At 41.1% G+C, this 27,829-nt stretch overlaps 1 protein-coding gene across 13 annotated transcripts in view; it reads right to left on the minus strand.

Annotated features, from left to right (window-relative positions):
• Positions 1-27,829, minus strand: part of EBF1 (EBF transcription factor 1) — a 263,620-nt gene that overhangs the window by 87,964 nt on the left and 147,827 nt on the right. For all 13 annotated transcript variants that reach the window (XM_062502531.1, XM_062502536.1, XM_062502533.1 and 10 more), the window contains one exon: positions 7,461-7,542. In XM_062502531.1, coding sequence (XP_062358515.1) covers positions 7,461-7,542 — 82 coding nt within the window. The remainder of the gene's footprint in view (positions 1-7,460; positions 7,543-27,829) is intronic.

Genomic DNA, 27,829 nt, shown 5'->3' on the forward strand with positions numbered 1-27,829 from the left:
GGAGATGTTGACATTGCAAATGAGAATCGATTCAGAATAAAAGAAAAAAAAAGTGTATTTTGTGAAGTTGTAACAAGAGTTGTGGCCTGCCTCACCCCCACCCTTCTCTGCTGCTCTCCCCTCAGCACAGTCACTGCAGGTTGTTGGACTTTCCCAAATTTCTCCCGAGCTCTATCTTAAGGAGTACATATAGGCATGTTTGTATATACACACACGCACGCTTGACAGTGGGGTCTTGATCTGGAGAACACAACCCTATTCATCCAGTGTTAGAATTATTTGTATTTCTCAACTTATCTCAATGTCAACACCTGGGATTTGATTTGAGGGGAGGTGAGGGAGACACAGCAGGACTGCACTGCAGGAAGGATCAGCCATTTCTGCTCCCCAGAGCTGTCCAGGGCAAAGAGGAGCCAACCCAGAAGGGGCAAGCAGGTAAATGATGGCTCCAGAGTAGAAGACCCAGCTGCTCCAAGGTGTCCAGGGGGACTCCTCAACTCTGAGGCTCCAAAAGGAAATCCCCGTCCAGGCAGAGGGCACATGAGCCATGAAATATCCTGCAGAAACAAGTCCCTTGCAGAGCTGTCAACTCATCACATCACATCTGCTCCTACCCCATTTGGACCAAGAAGGCTCTCAGCCTCCCCGGCTTTCATTCAGCCACCCCTCCCACAGCCCTTTCCCAGGAAAAGTATGGCAATCCCAGGGTTTTACCCTAGCCAAAGATTTGGCCTTCAGCTGGCTGCTGGCTTGCCAGGAGCACGCGTCGCCTTTGAGAACTTTGTCTAAAACAATAAGAAGAAATGACCTACACTTCTCCTTACATTAAACAGGGAAAGGGATTAAAGACTGAAACCCACAGAGATATGTTTATTCATGCGACCTCTTACAACCAAATATAATAATTGTCTGTTAATTGCAGTTTCAGCTCCCACCTCATGCTTCGACATGTGAAACAGCAATCAGCAGCTCCTGTTTAATCCACCTATTATGTTGACTAATTAACTTTGCTCGACAGTTTATTTCTTCCTCCATTATCAGCCCCTGTCAGCCGCAAGCACAGTGCCGCAAAGGGGGACCTCAGCCCTTTTGATTGATCACCGATAGATTGACATGCAGATTAATTTAATTAGAATCACCTCACTTGAGAAATGAAAGACAATGGCAAGGGGGCTAATAGATCTGCTCTTATAATGAGGCAAGCCTCCAGAGCCACGGCAGAGGATTTCTGATTTATTTTGCTGAATTCCCCAGCCGCCCTGAAAGGCTGTCGCTTTAATTGTTCTTGGTTTTGAGAGGCTTTAGCCTCTGAAGAGGTGAAATGCTTTACAAGGATTGGCAAACATTTCTTCAACTCTCTCAGGAAGCTGCAGCCTCTCAAAGTTGGTCAAATGGGGACACTTAAAGGATTGCTTACAACTATTCAATTTCATCACTTGAATTGGAGCTGAAAAAAAAAAAAGAAAAAAAAAAAGAGTGAAAGGAAAAATTTTCTACCTCTTTCTGGCCCCCAATTAAAATACTCAAAAAGTAAGCAAAGCCACTAAACTGCCCAGAGCCGATCCTGAAGTTTTTCTCTTGGAAAAGAGGAATACAAAAGAGAATATTTTACATCTAAAAGATCCTAACCCCATCTCTCAGAATGGCATTCCAAGCAATAGATTTTTGTGCATGTTTTAAGTGAAAGATATTAAAACACAGAATAAATTATTCAAGAGCTCCTACAGATGGAAATTTGGGAAAAAGAAAGCACCAAATACTACAGATAAGTTTTTCAGAAATCAAACTAAGGAGAAAAAAACCCAAGCCCTATATATAAAATTCCAAAATGGATTTCAGAAGTAATTTATCCATTGAATTCCTGAGGGGTAGAATAAAGTTTATGATATTTTCAATAAAATATGATCTTATAGTAAGTGGCTCGGGGTTTGCAATCTTATTTGTGCACTTGCAACAATTGTAAATTCTTTGCAAGTGGGATTTTGAGCCAAATCCTTGGCATTGCCTGTCACAGCTTCATGATTTATGCCAGCTCCTTATCTTCTTCTATGGGTCTGATTACGTGTATATGAAAATGAACAAAATTACAATTAATAACAATGGCTGCACAATAAAATATTTTCCCCAATTCCAAAACCCTGTAGATACACACAGACTTCCCACTGAAGCTGATCAATCCTAGGCTGAAACCAAAACTTTCAACATTTTTAGAAATGGGATTCCAGAAAAATAATGAGTCAAGAGTAGTAACACACTAAGGTAATTCTCAAACCCGTGAAAATCCTGTATCTAAGCAGCTGTTGCTATACATGCAAGTTTCTAGGTAAGAGCTTGAGGAAACAATCCTGTTGAGGTTTTATGTGACTAAAGCTACATTTAATTTCCCCCTCCTCAGGTTCTCAAAACTGTTGATGCAACATATTTTGAATTACTTAGCAATGTCTTCCTACCTCCCTCCTGAACAGTTTGATTTACTATGAAGAGACCACATTGGTGTGGTTCTTTGGTGTCGTTAGCAGCAGAAACTATAAATGGAATCCCCTAGAGAAACTGTTTCCAGTCTCAGGAAATGCAGAAAAAAAAAACCTCTTATGTGTCTGTTTGAAAAAAAAAATGATTATTCATAGCACACCTGTAAGAAGCAACACGCTCTTGCTGCTCAATTCTTTAAATGAAAATTCCCATTTATAGAGGAACACTGAATGCATACTGTGCTAAGGAAATATTAATGCCTCTAATTATTAAGAGTGAAAAAATGCACCTTGAATATTGTGTGCCACAGTTACCTACTTGGATTGCTACAGAGCACTTACATACTTACAAGCTCTACTCATATTTTTTAATCTAAAAAAATACTACACTCTCCTCATTTTGATTTTGAAACGACTGGGATATGTTCAAGTTAAAGCACATGCTAAAACTAATTTGTGGAGAAATCATAAAATTAGGGGGAGGGGACAGCCAGAGTATATGTGAAATGGGCACCAAGGCATCCTAAAACACAGACTGTAGCAAGAGGGAAAGGCACACTACAGTTTAATAAATGATTAATGAGGTGCTGACACATTAATGTAAGCACAGGGACAACCAGGTCTGCCAAATCTCAAACCTTTCCAAATTTTGTCAACAAAACACAGTTTTAATTTGAGACAGGCAAACACGGAAAATGATTTTGAGCTTTAGCTTTAGCCCTTCATAGATTTTGAATTTAAATCCTGTATCAACACCAGGGGAGACAGAGGTATGAAAGAAACACATGGGTTTAGAACTTTCTTCAATGGAGTTGGCACTATTGAATGCAGTAACGTATCCCAGCTCTGTGGATTATTCTGCCTGCTATTAAATAGTTCAGTTTGTGAATACTTTGGAGCTTGGATTTTTTTTTTTCTTTTAAATATTCAGAGGCCAGGAGCCTGGAGATCAAGCTATTTATCCACGTTTAGCACTTGGCCTGTTTATTTGGTATAGTACCTCACCTAATATATCAAAATTAAGCATTGCAAAACTCCTGATTTTTAACCACAGTCCATTAAGCTTTGCTCACTGATTAAGACATAGCATTTTCCTTGTGCTTTCAATTTTCTCCAGTGTATGGTGAGGGATCTGATGTTTTTGCAATGTCCCATTACCCAGTGGCAAAAGCAGAGAAAATCTGGCTAGGATAACTTCCAGGTTTGAAGTGTGTCCTAAGCATTAAATATGGAACTCCAGTGCTTGCCACTCTTCTGAAAGCTATAAATGGCTTGAGCACATCTTTATTTTCATCACCGTTTGGTGACCTCTTCCTACAATGTGTTGACTTCTTTATTCTAATAACAAAAAATCACTCTCCATTTAACAAGACACTTCAAAAGGTGCCTAACTAGGAGCACATAAGTACAATACATTCAGTAATTTTGCTCACGTGCTCAAGGACAGGCTGGGCACTTAATTACCTTGTTGAATTGGGCCACAGCTCTCACTGCTATTTTTCAGTATCTTTTTCTTTTTCTTTTTTTTTTTTTTTTTTTTTTGCCTTTCCCTTCTCTGGGGATGGAGCCTTGCATGTCCAAATTCCATTATCTGGGATTCATGAAGCATCATCTCTGTCTCTTATGCAAATTTGCAATAAGACACAAGTGGCTTCAATTCAAACATGAGTGGCAGCATCCCATGGAGGCAAACGAGCAGCCTCTGCTGCAGGAGAGGCTGCGGTAACAGAATCAAACAGCATGGCAATCTCTAAGTGACTTTCAAGGTTTTCATAATAAGTGAATGTTTGGGGTTTTATTCAGTGACACAGCCTGAAAAGTTTCCTCTAAATTAAATCTTGACCTGTGTCAGTTTACAAGCAGTTTTGTTAAAACAAGAACAACAAGACAGCTAGGGCACCTGGGTTTCATTAATTACAATAACATACAAAACTGTTTAGGTTGTATGAATGAGTTTTAGTTCTGAAAAATCAAATCTGGGCACAGTTCACTCATTACACCATCTACTTAGTAGTAGTATTATTATTACCACTAACTAGGGCACTACAGCCCATCCCAAGAATGATGACTTAATTGTGATGAAGAATTCACAACCAGACAGAGCATCTGCTCCTAAGGGTTTCTGGAATAAAAAGGCAAGGTTGGGTAAAGGTGATAATACACAACAGCAGCAAATGTTTTGTGCAATTGGGCTGATGAAACATGGAGATTAAATGATTGTCTCAAGGACAAGCAGGGGGTGTGAAGCACAGCTGAAGTACTGTGCAGTACTTGACTTCTCCTCCCTGACTGTCTCCTTGTGCTAATAGAGACACAACCAGCACAGCCAGGGCCAGCACTGCTCCAGCACACACACACTGCTGGCACTCCACACTGCTCCACTTGTCACACGCCTGGACACCTCAGACATGCAGAGAAATATATTTCTTTCCAGCCCACAACAGCTTTTATGTTAGATTTATCACACTCCTACATTTGCAAGCGAAGTTCAGGATAATACCTCCTAATCCATTTCTGATTGTGAGCCTGAATGAAGTGTCACACACAGGTGCCTGAATCAACACACACTCTACCTCCTCCCTGTACTTTCTTAAGATGTCTCGTATCAGATGATAATCAGACAATTCCTTGCTGCAGGGAAAAATATAAAACAAACCAAACCAACTCTAAGATCTACTAAGAAAAGAAATTTTCCACAGGACTGGTCCTTAGATGGTGCAAGACTCACATCCTTAACCCTTCACTGATTCTCCCATCAAAACCATAATCTGTGCTCTAAGAACTTCCAGCAATTTTTGGGGAACTGATGAATGACACACCAAAAGTTGGACATATCTCCTGGCAGCTGCAAAGTCCAGCACAAGTAGGCAAATGAAGGAAGGGAATGTCTCCATTTTTGTGCATAAAATGAGTATGGTACCATTTAAAAGTATTCTTATCCACATGATTTTTAATCAGAACTTTGACATCACCATTGGAGACCTTGTAAGTCACTGGCAACGATTCAAAGGCAGCTGATAGCAAACACAGGAGCACAGATTTCACTTGGCTCCTACACAACTCTGCCTCAAATAGCCAGGAGCACCACAGCATTGAGATACTACATGTACCTCGGTCTCTTTCACCCTAAGAAATGATAAATGAAGCTCGGGCTCTGTAGAGCCCAGCTGTTTTATTTTAAGAAGTCTATTGCTAAAAGACCAACAAGTTCAGATTTTTTTAAAAAATAGAAAAGGGAAGAAACAAAAGCAGCTATTGTAAAACAATAAGCCTGGGCACTGAAGAGAATGCTGCTTCAATGCCACCCTGTATGAGAGTAGGAGTGGTTCACCCGGCTGAAAGTGATTAATTTCTTGAAAATGCTGAGGTCACGCTAATTGACATGACCTGTGTAATTAAGCAGTCTCTGTTTACACACAGAAAGCTCAACTGCTGTGAAGCTGGGTTTGTATGACAGAATGTCTTTACAAGTCAAGAGATCAACAACCTTTCCTATGTCCTACCTCCCCACCGACACAGCTCCTGCTTGCTGTTCTGAGGGAACACTCACAGGCATTTCCATATGAAAATCAGCCTGGAGCCTGGGCGAGCACAGCCCCAGCAGAGTGTACATGTTGTGAAGCAAGCTCTGACAGGCCCCGGGGGTGACTGCTTGGACTAAATCCCCGTGCTGGTGAGAGTCCTTTTCCCACATTCTCTTTCCGTGAAAATACCCTCTGGAATCACAGCAGAAACGTGGCAGAGGGAGGAGTGTGGGGTGAGAAGCTGAGGGCTCTGCCATGCTAATGCTGGCTTTTACAATGATCAATTTAATCCCTGTGGCCACATCTCCTCACTTCTGCACTTTCCTGCTCAGAGGCAAATAGCACCCTTCTGCCTTCCAGCATTGCTGCAATTAAGCAGTTCAACAAAAGACATTCTACATATAAATAATATTGTCACTTACATAACATTCAACACTTGTATTGAAGTGCAACAATGCTGGAAATGAAGCAAACAAGGTCCTGAGTAACTACAGAAAGCAGATATATTTTGGAGTTGTGTTTCCCCAGAGACCCACGTGCTCTACGGGACAAATCTCGTTTCTTCCTCAGAACCCTGAGGCAAAGTCCCACAGACAGATTCTACCATGTTTTCTCTGTGGGTTATAGTCACTCCTCCCACCAAAAGAGAAGGTCCTTTGATTCTCTATCCCATATTTTTATTCAGCACATACCCAGGCAAAGCATTATTGCCACAATCAAAGACCATGTCTTCAATAAAAGGGTTGGAGCAATTATTTCTCAGTGTTGCTGTTCCATTCTGCTGCCAGCACTGGGGAAGGGCATGTTCAGACCCCCTTCCCAAGGGACAGTGATGTTCTTCATCTCAAAATGAGTTGTGACATAGGTGGAGCATAAAAAGATATCCTTGGCCATCTGAACTCTGTTGATATTTCAGCTCCCAAGCCTCCATGCCACAAGATGTAACAGTGGGGAAATACCAGCCCGTGGTAGCTTTTACCAAGTTCTCACTACAGGGATGAACTTCACTCCATTAATGCACATGTATGAGTCTTTACCACTGCTCAGGGGTAACAACTGTAGCCACAAGCCCGATTTTATTAATTTCTCTTACACCTTCTCTGCCCCAGCCAATAAACAAGGCACTCACTCAGTTCTGCATGAAAACAAATAGTTCCCCATGGAGAGAGGAATATCTCAGAGCAGGGGAGCCCCGTGGCTGAAAAAAACACAGAGGTCATTTTGATTTTTCCTTTTCATGCTTTCCCTTCCGGTGGAAATGACATTATCTTCAAGAGTGCTCTCTTCCAGAACAAGAAAACCCAACTACTTCCTGCCAATTCTGCTATGACAAGAAGTCCTCAGGCATTATTTTGTGACCTTATGTTTTGAGCATCTTCCAGTGAATTACTAGGTTAGTTTGGGTCAAAGTATTTCTGTCCCTAACAGCTGCTGATTTTTAAAGGAGGAAGCATGTCTGACTGACCTGGAATCGACGCATGTCTCGAGGGTTTCCTGCATTTTTTAGGCAATTTTGGTTACATTTGAGGAAAAATTTCAAGAAGAATCTGTGGAAAAAGAGAAACGGACATTAATATCTTATAAATACGGTGTAGCATGTATCAATGTAACAGTAATACAATTATGACATCTGCACATTTGGTACAACAATCAGCATTCCCAACTCAAACAACCCATCCAAAGAGGGAGTGGAGGCCGCATAGGCCCCAATCCAGCAAAACATGCATGCACATCCTGAAAATTTAAACACTAATTTCATAGCTCTGTTGTGTCAGAGCCATTAGAGTTTGACAGTCAGTCCCTCTGTCATGCCAGGCTCATTGTGCCATCCAGACCAGAGAGGAACAGACACATTTTTCAGCACAGCAGAAGAGAGACAGAAAAATGCTAGACATGAAAATTCCCTTGGGTACAAATGGGGTTTTATTTTACAAGTTTGGTGTCACCCCCAAGTTTTGATTTAATACGAAAGTACTGAAAATGTTCCATAAAGTTGAAATCTCCCTCCCAGGATTAAACTGAATTTGTGCATAAAATTAATGCTCAAATAGTGGTTAGTGAAGCCCAAATCCCTGAGAGGGGAAGGGGAAAGTCTTGGTCAAAAGAATGACTTCATGGAAAAATGAAATATTTTTGATGCAGTCTATTTCCTGACCATACACAGTTCACTGAAGTAGCTATATGACCCTGACATATATGTCTAAGAAAAGACATTGCCTTTTCCAAAGCCAAAGAAAAAAGCAAACATTTCTCTGAAAATATTTCCTTCAGTGTTATGCATCAGTGGACTGTAAACTCATAAAGACAAGTCAATGAATAATAGTGGGTCTCAGATTCCAGGCTTCCTCCCTGAAAGCCAAAGTTTATCAGCCTTTTGTCCAAAATAAACTACAGACTAAGGTCTACTAAAGCTCAACTGAGCAAAGTTTAATCCTCCAGCAAGTTTAAAGCCCAGTGTAACCAGACAGGGGAGCACTACAAGTGCAATAGCCATCACTGACTAAGCAGAAGTTCCTCTGCCCTGTTCCCACACACAGGAGTGGGGTAGGGAACAGTTTGATCCTGTATTACTTTAAATCTGAATGTTAACTTTTGCAAGCAGCCCTCTTTTAGCACCCAAACTGAATTTGCACAGACTGTCACCAAGAATGGCAACACTGCAGGGTAAACAGCTTCAGAAAATCCCTTTTTGATGAACAGCATTCTTTGCCCTGCTCTAGTTGTGATGCTGCCCCTCAAGAAGGCAAGTTTTGCAGCTTGTTCCTCCACATCAAGAAAATTATACAAGGCAAATGGCTGCAATGATAAATCGAAACTACGAGGGACTGTTTTCATTAACGAAATGCAATGTAATGAGGAGGATTATCAAACGTGGTACTTGGGATTATCAAGAACTAGATCTCCTGGCCCAGGAAGTCTCTTCTAGACCTGAGCTTCTAAATATGAGCAAGCAATCAGCATAAAATAAATATCCACCACACTAGAACAGGGGTCCGGAGACAGTGTTTGTTTAAAGGAAAGAGCAGTGCAAGTCATTGTATTTCTCAATCAAGCAGGTTCTGATACTCAATAACGGAAAGGTGGTGCTATTTGCTGTACATGTGTGTCTTTTTAAGCTGCTAATGGCCAGCTGTGACAGCCTGATTCAGATTGTGTAGAAGGAGCTGTCAGCACAAATCTTGGCATCTCGGATCCAGACAACTGCTTGCTACCAGGCGAGGGTTTGTACTTGTGCCAGAATGGATTTTGAGAGACAAGAAAATAGGGCATTAATTCTGCCAAAGAAGAACGAAAAGTGGGGAGAGTTCGGGATCTTCCACTTCAGATGATAGCTGTCCTGTCAACAGCTCGTCATTTAGCTCACGAGCTATGAAGGGCACAGACATCAGATCCCTCCTGCCCTAAGCTGGCCCTGTCTCGCAAAACGCTGGCAGGATTCGAGACCACCTCTCCACAGGAGATTGCTCGCTGAAATAAAAAGCCTGGCCATCTGTTTGGAAGCAAAGACATCCCTGTCAGCTGGTACCTACAGCCTCAAACAGGCCCTTCTGTGGCAAAACCTCTCAGAGCCACTCACTCTTTGGGGAGAAGCTGGCGCTGCCCTGGGCTTACCACGAGATTTTGGTGGATTCACCGAGGGCTGAGTCCAGCAGCTGCCCACCCAGTCTGCCACAGCCACAGAGCAAGACCCCAGCCCTGAGGGGAGCTGGAGCATGGAAAAGTGAAAATCACAGAAAAATTCCTGGTTTGTATTCGCATAGCACACAAATAATGGACAACGAGGGTTGGCGGATTGACTTAAAGGCTCACCAAAAAAGATGGAAAACCCTTTGTGAAACTCTCTGGAGAAACACAGGGCCTTCCTTCCCCTTACAAACTCTGAATTCTTGTCAGCTCAAAGGCTTGGAAAATCACTCTCAAATACAGGAGTTTGCTTTTGGGATCTGTAAAACTCTAACCCAAAGTTCCACAGTCTAACTCCATTTGCACTATGCTATAACCCCCCAAAGGCTACAGAAGTTTCACCAAAATAAACTGCAGAAGAAATGAAGCTCATCTGTTTAAACCTACCAAAAAACCCCAGGCAAGCAAGCAAACAAACAAAACTTCCTTTGACTTAAACCAACTCCAGAAAAAAATTAACTTGCAAAAATAACAGCATTTTCAGAGGAACGCAAAGTTTACACAGCCAAGTTCACTCACTGCACGTTAAGCAAATGAAAAGTCACCAGTTTACAGAACACATTCTGCCAAGCACTGCATTTTAATTCCACTGAAAGACAAAACAAACTATGGAGCTGCACTTTGTTTAGGAACACACCAGGGCTGGAGACCCCCCCAGCCACACAAAGCACCCCACACTCATCCAGGCAAGAGCTGAGCAGCTCCTGGGCTGTCACCACACACCCTGGCTGATGGAACCCCCCACCTTGGCAGGAAGGAGGGTGAGAACAGATTAAGACAAGAGTAGAGCAGAGCAGTTTGATTCATGGGGCTCAGCCCAGGCTCTTGGTTCCTGCTTTAAACCACTTGTTCAGGTGCCTTCACCACCTCAAGCCTGGTCCTGCCAGCACTGCTCATTAGCAACACTTTACTCTGCAAATATTTCAGATTTGGATTGACAGCACTGGTCCAGGAGAAGTGCCAACAGAGCTGAGCTCTTTGTAAGTATAAACCTCCATCCCCATTTGTCTGCATTGAGCTTCTTCACAGTGGGTTATTTTTTGTTTTCAATTGAACTTTTGGCAGGACTGTATACCATTAATGCTAACCACAGAGGATATATAACATTAATGCACACTACTGGGGTGTGAAATTAATTTCTAAGACAAAAACAATTGTGCAAAACACAGGAGTGTCAATAAAATCTTCAACTCTCTCTCCAAACTTATGTGACTGCTGAACACCCACTCTTCTGCCACACAGGAGTCAGTTATCAATTATTATTATTGCTACCATAGAAGGTTTGGGGTTTTTTGCATGAATCAACCAAAACATATTTTCTGACCTCTTTCCTGACTACTACCATCCTTGGTGTGAAGAGCATTTGAGCATGTGGAGCAAAGAAACACAATCCAGCTCCATGTGAGTCAGCTCAGGTCCAGGAACAAAAGCGTTTTACAGAGCACTTAGATTTACTGACTTGCGTTGGTATTGAATCAGAGAATTCCATGCATCACCTTTATCCCACAGAGACATGGCAGGAGTGTAAGGAAGGGAAGTTTGAGGGAAAACCAGTTAATTTTAAATTATATGTAGGTGTTCTACGATGCTGCTCAGGGCAGGCTGCAAAAACTGCTGTGGGAGTGAAGTTGCTGAGCAGTTAATCCATGCCATGCATGTACTACAAATCCCTAAGTAACTGCAAGGTCCAGTGTAGAAATACACCCTCTGGTTAAATGCAAACCCCTGGGCTGAATCAGGACCCAAAGTAACGTGAACTTCTGTCTGCCAGGCAAAAGCCCTAAAAATGTGCTATTGGCTGTTCTGGGAATGTTCTCTCCTTTTCTTACAGTTCAATAGAAAATCTTTTTTTGGAGATGAAATTGTGGGGTTTTTTTCTAACAAAACTTCTGTTTCCAAAGAAATGTTGGTGCCAGTAGAACTGTGCTCTCACCCTCTGCTAGGGAGGAACTCTACCCCAGGCCTGGTTCCTACTGTTACTTCCAGCTCCTGAAACCAGCTCAGTCCTCACTCCTGCCCCATCCATCCTCTGATTGCCCTTGTTCCACTGATGGATCTGGTGAGAACAAGACCAGCTGCAGGTCACTCCACTTGTTTAAAATGCTCCCTGTCATTCCCTGCTGCCATATTGTCCATCACACTCCAAACCCTTTGAGTTTGTGCATCACCCTCCCCAGCAGCATCCTGCTCTTTGCCACCACCATGGGGATTTAAATTAAACACATGTCAGAAATGGAAATGCAAGTAATAAAGGTGTAAGAGGATTTTGTCTCCCTGCTTTTCTTACCACTACAAATTCATACTCGTGTTTATTAAAAATAACTGAAGAGTTAAATTAAAGAAAGACAGCTCTGACATGATCTAGGTTGGCTCTTCTGTCACTCCGCTGAAGGAAATTTAAAGGAACTCAAACACGAAGGCTTAGCAGTAGGATTTTCTTGCCATTGCCACAATAAATATGTCTGTGGAAGGAGAAAAAATAGTTGGAAAGAAGACCTGCTGCATTCCTGATGCTGAAGAAAAGCTTGTTTGTTCCCGATACATTGGAGAAATTGTTCAAGAACAGTTCCTCCATGTGAAAATATGACAGCTGTCATGGTGCCAAGGTCAGCCAGACCAGTGGCTATCCAGAGTGAGTGCTGGTTATACAGCTCAGACCTGGCTAGGGCAAACAAAAGTGACAAAATGCACCTTTTCTGTGGTGTAAACACTTTTGATAGAAAAAGGGCAACTTCAGACTCCTGGATGAAACACAGCAGCAAGTATATCTGGGTTTGTAAAATCAGTAAAACTGAAATACATGGGCCAGGGCGATAATTAGCAACTTTCCATCAGATAAAAGGATTGCATGCCCATTCTGTATGGCACACTAATTCAGCAGAGTACTAAATATGTGCATAAATTTAAATACACAAGCAGTACTGATGGAGACAAAGGTACTACTCACATACTTGAACATGTCCAGGCCCAGCTCTGCTGTCAGCCTGGTAAAGCTACAAAAACAGTTGTCTCAAACAACCCCTGATGGGTATTTTAGCTCTGGCGAGAACTTGGCATATCAAGAGGTACCAAAGCCAGTACAGGGGTGAGCCCAGATGTCACCAAGGCTGACTCAGTGCCACTGCTCTGTTTGCTTCCGCAGGGTTTTCTCTGCACTTCTCACACACTCTCTTTGTCAGTCTATAACTTCTCCTGCAACTCCTGGAAACTTGATCTACTCAGTAATTTGTCACTAAAAAAATAATGTAGAGAAAACACCATTTTATTTGGAAAAGTAAATAATAAAAAAATAGAGATAGTAGGTTTGGATTACATATTAGCAAAAACTTCTTCCCTGTGAGGGTGGTGAGACACTGGCACAGGTTGCCCAGAGAAGCTGTGGCTGCCCCATCCCTGGAGATGTCCAAGGCCAGGTTGGACAGGGCTTGGAGCAGCCTGGGATAGTGGAAGGTGTCCCTGCCCATGGCGAGGGTTTGGAACGATATTGTCTTTAAGGTTCCTTTCAACCCAAACCACTCTATGATTCTGTGATTCCATGCTCTATAAAATGTTCCTTAAGAAACTTCAGAAGGACAAAGTTTATTATTTTTCAAGTTGAGTCTTCCTATCAAAACTCCCATTTTAAATTGGCAAAATTCCAAATGTTGAAAAGCTTACGCTAAAATAAAGCTCTTTTTTATTCTTGAACAACAATTTATTTTTCAACTTTTTAAAACTTTACTAGAAGATTTTTTGTTTGTTTGTTTTTTGTTGTTGTTTTCTCTTCTCTGTAGGCCTTTTCACATACAGCTCTGTGATCATGTCAGGTACCTTATTCACAAAAGAATAATTAAGACTTACACTGATATTTACCAACATAAGGCTGAGCATGGAAATCAAATATAGGCATAGAGAAAACCTCCTATTACCCACATGTTCACAGCTGGATTTTACTTGGTCTTTAGTCAATAAACAGCAGTAGCTACCTTTTGTGGCATTTTTACAACAGGAAATTCATTCTGCAGAAAAGAAATTAAACAGCATATACAGCCATCTAACTATCTTCTAAACATAACCTCTTGAGTGATCAAACATCCTAATTAAGAAAAAAAAAATCCCAAATCTGTTCTCTCTGGAATCAATGTTCTTGCTGATTTAAAATGGAAGCTAAACCAGATATGCATTTTGCAATTATGGGATGCTAAGCAATTCACTTGTTTACAAAATAAACAAACACCAAAACTAAAAGCATGAAAAATTATTTACTTTACTAGAAAATATATATCTTCCTCCTGAACTGCAGAAAAGGTCCAAGAAAAGCAATGTGATACAGAGAATAAACTTCAAGCAGTCAGAGCCTGTCTACTGAAATTCTTCGGGCAGTGCCATAATAACAGAAACATAATAATAATAATAATAATAATAATAATAATAATAGTAATAATAATGTTATTTTTGTGAACTTGCTGTGGCTGCCAGAGCTCCAGTACTGCCAGGGTTCGCTGCTGTCAATGCAGTAAATATTCAGCTCAGCACAGCAAATAGCTGAGGAGGCACCCACATAATCACCAAATCAGAAGGCAGGACTGCCCAAACCAGCCTTAAATTACTCATTGCTCGCTTCAGCAAGTGCTCCCAGTCACTTTTCCTCAGGTCTGTGTGTTCTGCACAACGAAGCACAGCATGTCAATTTTTCATCTTGCATCTTCTGGATTCCTCTAGCTCCCTGATACTGAGTTATAATGTATCACAGAAATTTTGAGTAGTTTGGGAAAGTGTGTTTGGCATTTTCTCCCGTGAGTGAGTTAAAATCCCACGGAGATTATTTTGGTTTTCTTTTCTCAGATTTTCAACAAGAAAAGAAAGAGGAAACATCACTGAAAAACAACATCACAAGACAGAATTAAGATTAGTCCAGAGGTAGGTTTGAATGCTCAGTCTTCTGTAATTTAATTTTGCCCCAGGTCTGACATTTTAAATATCTTTTTCCCTTAAAATAGTGAAAATCTGAATTTTTCTCTATCATCTTACTTGTGCCCAGCTCCAGTATCTAATTTTTTTTATTACACTTGAACTGCAGCTACCTTTCTATCACAAATAAAAAAATGGTGAAAGGAGTTTATGCCATCCGTGTACAGGGGATACACAGGGCATTTGGTTGATGACAAGCACTGTAAATAGTAAAACAGTAATAGTAAAAGTTTAATAACTGCTTCAGTTTGACCACTTTTCCCTTCAGTCTCTCCTCATTTCACCCCTCAATACCAGAGCATAAAAGCAGGTTAACTATTTTTAATTTTTACTGAAGACATTAGATTTCAGTCACTGGAAAAACCTACAAATCAGCCCCGTGGTCTGTCACAGTTCACACAATGCCAGTGAATTAGCAGCCCTGCCAGAGTCACACTTTAGCAAAAAGAGCCTCTGTTCAGTCTAAGTGCTGACAGATAACAGCAGTGCTGTTATTGCAATACAATATCAGTATTTGCTTCCCTGCTTCCTCAAGGTAAACTCCTGTAACTTTAGCATGGGCACCAAAAAGCAGCAGAGGTATCAGAGTCAGGGGATGTTGGAGAGCAGGGCTAATCCAGCCCTCTAATCCAGCTGCTTTTCTCACAGCAAACATGGGGCCCTAAAACGTGTCACCTTGAGATAGGGGTGCTGATGACATACTTCTTTCACCAGCTTACTGAGAAAGTTATAAAGATTCAGATGGTAAATATTTCATGTGTGGGGAAAAACATTTTCCACCTTTCCCTGGACCAGGCACATGTAAATTACTTGCATGTAAAATTGTGTTTAATCTGCCTGCATACAATAATTAAAGATTCCTCGAACAACCTGACCTCAAGAATGTCTTTAAGTCACATTGACACACTGGTGTGCCAGCACCCAAATCTGCAAAACCCAGAGGCAGAAGCCATTTAAAGGACAGGTGTGAGCCTCTAAAGCATTCAGAAAAAATTGTGCACAAGCAGAAGATGAAGTGCTACTCAAACAACATCTGAACAGATGCATCCCTGAGCATTTACACCAGGTGTAGACATGATCTTGCAATGGTGAAAACTCCTGAGACCTGGCTCAGAACATGCTTTGTTTTGTCATCAGGATGTTTTATTTCAGTGGAAGGTGCTCTATGTTAATAATATAAATAAATAAAAAATAAATAAACAAATAAATAAAGCGACAGGAGGTCTGCTTAGGCTGACATGGAAATTATTTTTTATCAGATTTATGTGTAAGACTGATAGCCTGAAAAGAGAGAAACAACCAAGATGCTGTTAAATCTCTTATTTACAGTGACTCACAGTATACACCAGCAATGTGTCAGAAGAATGCAAGAGATCAAGAAAATTATTATTGAGTAAATTCATGTCTCAAAAACATTAAAAATACACAATCCAAGTAGTTCCCAGAGAAATACAAGACAAACTTTCCACAGTACTGTGTGCCCATGAGATGCTGACTTTGGGCAAGCTCAGGGGTTCTTGGCTGCAGCTGTTCCAGTGCCTTGGGATCACTGCCAGCAAGATCTACACTGTAAGACTGTGGGATTTACTGCTGGGATGACACCCCAGCCACAGCTTCTGCATCACTAAATCCTCCAGCAAACTGCAACAGCGATGGACAAGTTTCAAATGTGCCTGTAAATCTCCTGTTCACACAGTCCTGGGTGGAACTTACCTCACCTGAACCACCTCAGTAATTACAGAGAAGTATTTGGGAAGTGTAATATGGAGAGGGATTGATTGCATCCCCTCCCAAGACAACTTATGCTTCAAAGAACACATTAAATGTTTGCTTCAAGTAAAGTAACAGCAGTGATGCACATTATGTGGGGGAAGAGAAAGAAAAAAAACAATACATGAATAACTTTACGTTACTAAAAGCTAACTTTTAATAAATTAAAAACTAAACTGATCTGGGAACCCAGTCAGTCACTGACAAAGATGCTGCTGGGAGGTGTGTTTTTACATTCTCATGCTTCTCTTTAATAAAGAAAAAAACCCCAACAACTAAAAGGAATCTTTTAAACAGACTAGAAGAACGAGCCTAGAATTAGCTGCCCAGAAAAAAATATACATATGCAAATGCATATTTATATTTATACAAGACAAGATCAAGTGTAAAAATGTTGTGGAAGAAGATCAAGTGCTGCCTTCAGCTCCTGCGCACGACCTGGACATTCCATCCAGGGGTTCCCATTGTTTCATGATATTTAAGAGAATAAAGCTCTCATTTCCTTTGCAGCAGGGAGCTCTGGCAGTGAGCACAGGATCTGGAGTGCAGTGACTATTTTGAGAGCTGGAAGGAAGCAAGAGGCTGTTGTGAGCAAAGGCGGAGCACTTTGAGCTGCGTGTGCAGTGGTTCAACAAGAGAAGGCATGCCAGGGGTACTTGAAGGGGATCATGAACTGCCTCTCAGTATTAAATGCTACAGATTTGTGTGTCTGTGTGTGGGCCAGCAACCCAGACACTGTAAAATTCATTGGGATTTACCACAAATGGGGAAAAACTGAAAGAGGAAGGGGAAAAGAGTTTCTGATGTGCTGGAGGGGATCACCTTGCATGTACTACTGGAGATGTCATCAACAAATATTGCATATGTCTGTTACCTTTAACACGACATTGAAAGAGCTAAATTATCCTCAGAAACAATGACCTCTGCAGCATGTAGAATCCAATCATATCTGCTTATATAACAAGTTTTGGATTAAGTGCTTCGGAGCTTTTCTTAAAGAAATGAGCCTTGAATATGTAGGAAAGACTTCTGCTGATGTCCTCCCCTGTGTCAGAGTTATGGGAAAGGCATTGTTGGATGTAGCTGCAAAGTTCTCTCTTGCACCAGTTGGGAAAGGTGATCCAGCTAACAATATTTTCTCCTGCCCTTGAAGCCCACCATCCAGTGAAGGTACCCAAGCTGAAGGACAAAACCCCAAAACTGGATGGTGGAATTCAGATCAGGTTGCTGGTGATAAGTTAGGAGTGGAGAAAGGCAAAGTCATGAGTTGGCATTTGTAAGACATTTATAAAATAAATCAGTCTCGTGGCACCAGGTACTTTGTTGGTGGGAACTATGAAAAACAGCACATTTAGAAGGAGTTCAACAGTCCAAAAGCGTTGCAGAGGCGCAGCATTAAATACGTGACAGGGGAACAGGGAACAGCTGCAGACAATGTACAGTTATGGTGTTAAAATACAGACCAGACTTGGGATCTCCCCCGCATTTTCTGGATGTCTGGCTGTGTCACCCAGATGCCCTTCTGTGTGAAAGCAGGGATGACACCTGTGATCAGTAGGATTTTTACACACAAAACACAGAGGATGAGGGTCTACAAATACTAGAAGTATTTGCAAATGAAGTACTAGATAAGTACTTCAGAATTATGACTTTTCTGTATCACTGCAGAGGACAGCATCAACGATGGAAACTTTACAATGAGCAGCTAAGAAACCTTGCCAAGCATCCAGGGCAGAAAGATAAAAGTTGTTGTTCATCTACATCTTACCAGTGAAAGTCACAACTCAATGGACAATGAGGAAGTACTTGCAACTGAACAACAATTAACAGCTCTTTATTTTATATACTATTGTGCTTGTTTAGAGAGCAATTTTGGTGGACATCAGGAAGAATTTCTTTGCTGCAAAGATTTGGAAAGGGCTGGCCAGGGAGGTGGTGGAGTTCCCATCCCTGCAGGTGTCCAAGGAACAACGGGATGCAATATTCAGTGGTTTAGTTGACACTGTGGTAGTCAGTTAAAGGTCCTGGAGGTCCTTTCCAACTTTAATGGTTCTATTCTAAGAATAGAATCTAATTAATCTAATCTAGAATTTTATTAATCTGGATTCTAATCTAATTATTAAAATCTAAAGATTCTAGGTTTTACATCTTTGCTTAATCCTCAAATAGAAACTAAGAGCATGTTTGAAGAAATACTGTGCCAATAACGAACTCATCAGCAGACATGTGTTAGACAACATGCTAAAACACCCTCGCATCAACTTGTCAACAATAACCACCAGCTAACAGACAACCCTGACAATATAATGCTCAGGGCTTGACTGAAAAGACAGTTAAATGTACACTATCACATACAAATTGCATATGACTTTAAGTCTATTCCATGAAATAATATTACTCCAAGTTGGGAAGTAGGGATCATTCTGATTACAACTGTATGAACAAGTTTCTACCTGCAAAGACTTCTTCCACTGCATAGAGGAACTGCAACAAGCACAAAATGACTGCACAGCTCCTGCAGTGAAGCCTCTCTGGAGGCTGCAGCATTGCCTGTCTACAGCCAGCTTTACCCTTGGCATCTTCTGAGTCCTCCACCAACTTTTCACACAAAATCCATGGATATAAAGAGGCAGGTTTGGCTCACTGTGTTTAAGAGAGCGTGAAGATCCCTTCATCTTCAAGATTCCCAACACTCAGTAGAAGCAGCTACCTGGAACTAGCAAGGACACAGAGGAGAACACTTTCATCCTTGCAGAAAGCGTCTTGGGACTTGTTATGACTGCAGGTGATCAGACACTTGACTTTGTGTCTCTCCTAAAAGACGGCACCTCCAGCAACGCGACACTCCCCGGTGTGACACCTCTTCAGCAGCATCTGAAAAGGAAGCCAACCTCCCACTGAGCCACCAAACGCTGCTTCCCACACTAGTGAGGCTTTTCCTTAGGACTCTTCTTTGAAAATAAAAAACTGTCGGTCTAGTGATGCAGTGCCAATAACTCCACGTGCTGTCGCTTTTGTATGTCCTGAAGGTTGCTTTTAAAAAATGGGTTTCATTACATAACGGGTTACAGCAAAGTGATGTCTCACAAGTTTTAAATTGAGATTTTCTTTTTTTTATTTTTTTCTTTTTTTGGGGGTGCAACTGGACATGGTTTTCTTGTTCTCCATGCAGTCTTTCAGAATGCACGTTCCAATGTTCACCTACACACCACTTTTAAAGCAAGACACAGATACATTCTCTATTCCTTGGTAACAGTTTCAGGTTATTTTTTTAAATTCCAATTCTAAATATCACAAAATAATTAAAATAAGTAAGTGTATTCTTTATCTTTTTTCAAAGGAATCTTTGTACCAAATTGTAGGCAATAATGCATTTGAGATACAGAAACCAAGAGTGGAAGTGGAGCTAGCAGAACACTCACAGAACCCCACACCTTGCCTTCATCCCACAGAGACTTAATGCTTTCAAGGTGTTCGGGCAGAAAATTTTCTGGAATTTTAAATATGCTAATAGCTCAAAGTAGTGAGGACTCCAAGCCAAAACCTCAAACTGGAAAGTTCCTGAGCCCCAAGCAACATTCACTCTGCAGTAGTGAGAGTGTGAAACAAACGCAGATGGGAACATGCACACCTTTTGTGAAGCTCTCACCTGAGGCTGGCATCTGACCAGAAATAACCAGTTCAGACCCCATCTTGGTGACCTGAGCTCAGGACAAGGAGTCTTTAGAATAAACTGAAAATGTCTTCCTGACGTGCAAGAGGCTGGTTTCTCTCTTGTTGCACTGTTCCCAAACTCTCTCCCACCCCTTACCTCCTAAAGGACATTGGCAAATGGCACCCCTTAGGCTGTATAAATCTCTGCAGAAGGAATGGCATCATTTTTCTCCCATCACAAACCTTCCAGTCTAATATTTGACAGCCTAGATCAGGTGCTGTCCAAACATTTATTAAAACATTTTAAATGATGAATATATCCAATTATTACTATTAATGCAGCTAATACTGACTAATGAGGGGGAAACATACTAGCTTGTGTCCCGCAATTCATTACCCCTGCCTTGTCAACAATTCAGAGCCCAAAACCTAATCATCCATACCGGGCCCTGTTATATTTCACACGTCACATTTAATAAGTCACTCAGTGCCTATAAATTAATGTAACATGTCGGCGTTTATGAGCACGGCTTTGTCGCTGTTAACAAATGATGTGCTGGCCTGGTCTGCTGCAGCTCAGCAGTGACGAATGATGGAGGATGATTTCTCTCCAAACTATAAACTGCACACTGGGGACCACAGCCACATGTGGGATGTGTGTGCACACCCAGGCTGGGCATGGGAATGGCAGAGAATATACAGAATTAGGTACCTGTTACAGGTATATTTCATACATTTTAATGTATTAAGTATTTTTCAGTGCAGTCATTACATTTTGTCAGCATACATCATTAACAGTCAGGTATAGAGATGAACACAAGTTGCTACACAGTATTATAGGAAAGTATAAACAAGTCTTCATCAAGTTTATCAGAAACACATCTCCTGAGTGTATCACGTTACAATTTCATTCACACCACTTTAAGTCAACCAAGTTTATAGATACTATGGTTTACAGCAATATAACATACAGGTGGGGCCAGATCTTGGGTTTGATTTACAGTTAGTCTGAACACCTGTAGTATTTCCATTCTTAGTGCTTCCACAGCCAAGCACAGCTTGAAACAGAAATGAAACACCACAGAGCTGTAATGCAGAATGTGATGCTAAATTGCAGATGACTGGCACGGCACCAATACTTACTTTACTACTTCTTGAGCAAAACTATTTTTTTGTTGTTGTTGTTGTTTTAAACAACATGAATAAAGCATTACTTAAAGTAACAGAGTGTATTAAAAATGTACATGTGATATACATGTACTTTTTAAAACCATTCTTCCAATTTTCCTGAAAAAACTGTAAGCACTGGAAAGCAACACAGACAAAGCTGGCATCTTTTGGCTACTTTGGTTGCAGCTGTGACAGGTTCAGGATTGAGGAAAGGCATCTGGATCTACATACGACTGCATTAAGTACTGTGTGCAGTAATAAAACTGCATCTTGCAAATGCACACTGTGGCCAGGAGGGAAGCTGTCACTGGAACCAGCTTTTATGGAGGTCAAAAGTTTTGTCAGAAGCAGAGTAAGAAGACAGATAAGGAAAGGACCCTGACAATTGAGCTCATCACCCCTTGGAAAGTTCACTCTTACCAAAACAGGACCCCTGTTTTGCTTTTATAACAAAACTTTCCTCATAGTAATGCCAGTTTTGCCCATGTGGTCTCTTTTACAATGTTTTATTCCATTACAGCAACAGATTCCTTATGAAATAAAACATCCTGGAATACACACAATAATGCACTGGTGATGAGCTCACAGCCAGCCTGGGAGAGACAGATTTGACTGAATTCTCTGGATGCTCTTTTTACCTCTGTTGGGAAACAGTAAAACAGGAAGATTTGTGGCAAAGGATCATGTCTGAAGGTCTGCCAGCACAAAAAGAATTCTTAGAAAAAAACCTCTAGTGTGACAGAACATCATCCTGAGAAAATTCATATGTGAAAGCTCTTCACTCAATCTTGGCAGCCATGACTCAATGCTTCCATGTCCTACCGAAGCAGCAATCCTCAAGAGCAGTGCAGCAGAAAGTCACACTTGTTTTCCAAAATCAATCCACCCTGGAAGGTCCATCCAGTGGTCACAGTACTAGGAGCAGGATACAGAAGACCTACATTCCTTTCTGTGCCTGGTATACTTTGGAAGCCGCCGAGTCGCTTTCAGGCTGCTAAAGATGCAATTAAACCCTCTTAAAAGTCCTACTGCACATTTTACTGCATCTTCAGAAGTCAAAACACCTTTAAAAATCTACCTTTAAATCTCTCTGTCTTCTTTTCCCATCTTTAAAATAGGGATCATGACACTTCTCTAGCACACAGGTACCATACAGATAGATAAAGACAAAGACACTTTCTAAAAGGTGTCACACACATCTAGGATTCTCTCATGTATTGTTGGCATAAAAAAAAAAATCTTAGATATTTTTAAAGACTTCTGATATATAAAGGGGAAACGATGTAGGATTTCATAGACTTTAAATGTCTCTAAGAAAATTATTCTGTATAGGCTGGATCAGTGAAAGAACCACACTTACCAATTTGTTTTTCTAGGTCGTGTAAGGGATTTTTTTTTTTGGCACTTCATAGCTTTAGAGCAATAAAGATGGTAAAATTCTGTTGAAAGGTTTGAGCATCACTGCTCCTGCACTCCACACACTACTTCTAGTTGAAGGAAATTATTTGGATGCAAAGTCTGAGATCAGCCACGACAGCAAAGACCAGTTCACCAATGAAGGCTCAGTGATGCCTCAGTGTCCCTTTAGCCCATCATTTTCAAAATGCTAGAGGTCACAAAGACCCTAAAAACACAGGACCACACATTTTAACAATTTCACTGCAGAAAATTTATTTAGTAATTGCCCAATAAAACTCGTGTCATTTTCTCTAAAAGCAATATTGTATTTCTAGCACCCAACACAGAAATTAAATGGTGCAAACCCCTCCTGCAAGTAACTCCATGACAACATCTATTCAAGAAGAAGTTGGGACCGCTATTCCTGACCAAAACCAAAATTATTAGAGCAGTGCAGCCCAAATAAAGAGCATCACCATGATCAAATAATGTCAGCTGCACAGCACCCCCAGCACCTGTTAATCCTGTTCTCCCTGTCATTCTTTTACCATCTTTACTCCTTTCAGTCAAAAATTTTGCGGGGCATCAACAATATGATTTGCATAGAAATCTGACCTACCAGAGGTGTCCAGGTACTACCAGAAAACATATGACAGATGAGAACAAACTTCATAACCTTTTGGGTTTGATTTTTTTTTTTTCCCCTTACATACACGTTAAGCTTTAAATGGGCAGGAAAAGAAAAAAAAGTAAGCTGTGTGCCAATAGAAAACTTGGTACTGTCTGCATGCCACAGCAACCATACTTAGCTCTAAAAAACTTCTAAAACTCCAGGAGATAAGTGGAGATTGCAAAGAAGCCACCACACAAGCACTACTGGGGAAAGCTTTAAAAACAGGTGAAGTAGAACTACCTTGTTGCAAGGGACTCATGGAAACTCCGAAATATTGAAAAGGAGAGAAATCTGCATGACAGTAACATTGTTTCCTTCTCTGAGGGACCCTTAGGGCTCACAAAATCGTACAGAAAATACAGCTCTTTTCAATTCAGTCCATTGTACAGAACAGCAAATGCTGCAAGTTTTATTTTAAAATTATTCAATATAAAGAAAAATAAGGGCTCAGGCAGAGACATATTTTCCTCAAGAATTTATTGTTCACCAGAATGGTTTGTTTGCTGAAACATGTCTTTTTGGTCTATTTTTTTCTAGCTTTGTTCTAGAGCTGCCTTCATCCCACACTTTGCTTTGAGATAGGTAAACTTTCCATTGTCACCTCTTCTGCCACCTGCAATCCCTAGATGTCCCCGGAGCAATTGATGCTGCACCTGAATCACTGCTAAGCCACCAACCACCTCTTCCTTCTTGCACCACTCCTGTCTGGCTCCTCCCTCCCAAAACATCTCTGGAGAGACAAGGGAGCACAGCACCACCAATACCAGACTCAATCCTCTGGCACCAGAGAAAAAAATCAAGCCTGAATTACGGGATGAGGATCTCCTTTGACCTCTGCTGGGAACACAGTGGTGGCCCAAGAGGACAGGAGCATCCCCAGCCTGTCAGCTGGAGCAGAGGATGGTGCTGGAGATTGGTGCTGGAGATTGGGAACTGCCTTCCTGAGGGAAACAGGGACTCAGCTGGAAGAACATCCTTCCTAATCCCTGTGTGAGCAACGGGATGAGCTGCACTGAAATGAAGGGCTTGGACCAGCTCTCCTTCCCACCCAGCAGCAGCTCCAGAGAGACCCTAGCTGGGTGTGCTCTGTGAGGTCCTGGGATATTCCAGTGCCACCACAGACCTCAGCAGCTGCCCCTTCCTGTGTGTTCCTGCTGCACTTCTTACTACAGCAATTTATCCTCTTCATGTACTTAGTCCCTAATGTCATCAAGCCAGTGAAGGAAATGCCAATATTCTCTTTTCAGAGGGGAGGAAAATAAGTGACTTCACAAAAACATTCAAGAGTTTTTTGGTAAAAGAAGGGAAAGTATTCCAGTGCATGGCTCTACTAGTGATTGAATTTCTGCTCCAAAAATAATTTCTTTCAATTAGAAAAGCAGAACAATTTAGAAAATTTAAATAAAACCCACCTCAGCCGCATTTTCCACCTAGAATTAGCACTTGGTTCAGAAAGCAAATAAGCCAAAAACTGAGCAGGCAAAGAAAACTCCAAGTGCATTGTATGTCCAGGCTAAACTGATGCAATTCCACATATTCAGTAAAAAAATAAAGTCTAAAATAGGTCAGAAAAGCTGACAGAATAAATCACAGAAGAGATGAATAGGAAATTTGATGGAAATAAGATCACTTTTCATGATGAATTCATAGTCAGCACTTAATTGAGTACAATGAACTTGAAAATATAGTTGGTGACTGTCTGCATTAGCTGGACTTCTGAATGTTTGTAGCAGTTAAGATACACAAACTGATCAATAGTGTAAAACAAAGGAGCTCAGGTATGCATGTGTACTCATACATCACTTCAATACATTACCCTGGGTGTTAACACCGGGGGAAGGGAGGAGGGTGGATTTAGAACAATCATTTTGGGATCAAGAGCTAAATCATTTCAACCACATCTTGATTTCTGCAAAACTCGGCAGGAATTATGAGGCTTAACAACATCTCAACAATTAGCATATTATAAATACAAAAATGATATATTAAAGTGAGAGGAGAAAAAGGCCAGCATTTTACACCTACAGTAATATAATTCCACTACTTAATGCAAAGTAACAGGCATTAGAGTGTTTGGGATCCTCTTGTATAGTGTTATCTGTTCTATCAGTAAATGAGACTATGTGAACAGTACAACCTATAAATAATTCAAGGCCTGAGATGGCAATTATAGAACCATGCACAACCAGCATGAATATTTTATGAAGGCTAAAACAGCCCTCAGAATGAATCATGGATAGATGAACACACACACATACACACACACACTCAGCTGTTGGCCAAGTACTGCTTCCAGACACGGCTTACGTCTGATCCTCAGTACATCTAAAAAAGAAAATTCCTGAACCCAAAAGTCAGAAGTTACATGTGTATTTTTAGATATTAGGAGATATTAAATAAATAAATAAAGGGACTGCAGAAGAAAAAAAAAATGTTATATTGGTGAAAAAAAATTTTTGTTTCCTTTCAAAGATTCTGGTAGGAATTCCAAACAACTTCTTCCTGTGCAAAAAACGTGGCTGCCAAAAGCCAACCATGACGTACAAACCAAGGGTCTCCAAAGGCTGTGCAGCACCTTGGTCTGCAAAATCTGCCCCTGAAGAAGGATTTGACTGCATGGAGATATTTTCCAGTGGAGAAATACTGGTGTAACTCCCCATATGGGCACTCTTATTGCAGCACAAGAGCATTCACAGGGGAGTTAGAGCAGTATAACTATTCCAGCATAATTATACGGGTATAATTATGCCAGTAAATTTCCCTGTATTAGCAAGCCCAGAGAAAACCTCCCTGTAAGGAGCAGGGCACTGCTGCATCCTGCCCCAGCACACAGCCAGGGGGCCTGAAGAGAAACACATCTGGGAGCAGAGATCCTCAAACCCTGCTCCCAAGACAGGGCACTCAGTGGAACATGAGTAAATTAATAACACAATAGCAGAAAAATAATAAAATAATCTTCTATATGTCTACCATGTACATGGTCACATGCATGTGCACCCATACATGCTTTAGATATAGTTATACTGCATATAAATACAGCATACATAAAGACACATACTTTTATTTATCTGAATTTACGTTTTGGAACATGTTTTATAAACACTGTCTGATTAGTTCACGGATCACCTCCTGGAAATGAGGATGCATAATTTCTCCCATTCTCCTACTAGTAGAACTGGAATAAAAAGTTAAAACACCACCAGCTATTAAAAGAAACTGGGCTGGAACATGAGTGACCATCAGATAGCTCTTCTATGCCAAATATAAACAGATCTTTGATAACTTGAAGATTTCTCAAGTACAAATATAACTGATGAGACTGGTTTTGGGTGCATGGCAGTCTACATACATGACAAATAAAGATTAAGACTGAACACATAAAAATTATAGGACTACAGAAGCAGCATCAGACATTTCTTAGTAATCTTAATACATTTTGGGGATTTTTTTTTTTATTTTATTTTTTAAGCTCTTATTGGGTCTTTCTTTTGCATCTAAAAAAGGCTCTTTTAAGGCTACAATTTAAAGCAATGCCTTGCAGACAGGCTGCCTGGTCCTGCTGCAAGGATGTGCCCATGAATAGGGTCACAGTGTCACAGACAGCACGGGGAGCACGAACTCACCCACCTCACAGCCTTTTCCTGCACGACCCCTATAATTTTGTGGGTTTGGCAAACACAAGGGGCAATTGTGTCAGCCAGGGTCAAGCTGCCATTGTGGGGGGTTTGTGGGCAGGATCAGTATCTGAGGGAGAGGGGCTGTGTCACGCTGGGTCAAGACTCTGCAATTGTGGGTGCCAGTTTGGCAGTTCCGAGGTGGGTTGCAGTTGTTTTCCAGGGAGGGAAGAGATGATTCAGGTAGCACTGAAGCTGTTTCTAGAAGGTTTGGCAGTGAGAAGAAAGTTAATTTAGTTGATGGAAATGGGGAGATGGCAGAGAGGCAAAGCATCCAGGAGCTGGAATGGTTTAGGATATCTGTAGGGGAAGATGCAGCTCCAAAGCGATTGGTACCTTCAGCAATGTTTACCATCATGAGTTTAATATTTTAGTCAGCCAAAAAGGTGTATTTTCTCCAGCAGAAGACAACACATGGAAAACAACACATTCCTCAGGGCATACACCCATGAGAAACTGCTGTATCAAGGAGAGGTTTGGCACGGGGGTTTTACACCCTAGCTCTGCTCTGTTTGCAGCCAGGTCCTAACTCAGCCTTTTTTCTCCCACGTGCCCATACATTCGGAGATGCGGAATTGTGAGTTAAACTGTGACTCAAACATGATCAAACTCCTGGTACATATGGACCCAGCAAGGCAGAACTGTGGAGTTTGGTTTTTCGCATTAAAAGGCAGCAAATTATAAAAAAAAAAAAAACAAAAAAAAACCTATCACGAACAGAAACACATACCTTGAGACCACAATCCAAAGGAAATACTCTGCTAATTGCAAGGGTGTATTAAAGTCATGAACTAAGTAAACTAATTTGCTCTTGGCATACTTTCTATACCTCCCAGGTTTCTGTTTAGAACCACTGTTTAG

The sequence above is a fragment of the Cinclus cinclus genome, chromosome 14 (genome assembly GCF_963662255.1).
Source record: "Cinclus cinclus chromosome 14, bCinCin1.1, whole genome shotgun sequence".
NCBI classification, from domain to species: domain Eukaryota; kingdom Metazoa; phylum Chordata; class Aves; order Passeriformes; family Cinclidae; genus Cinclus; species Cinclus cinclus.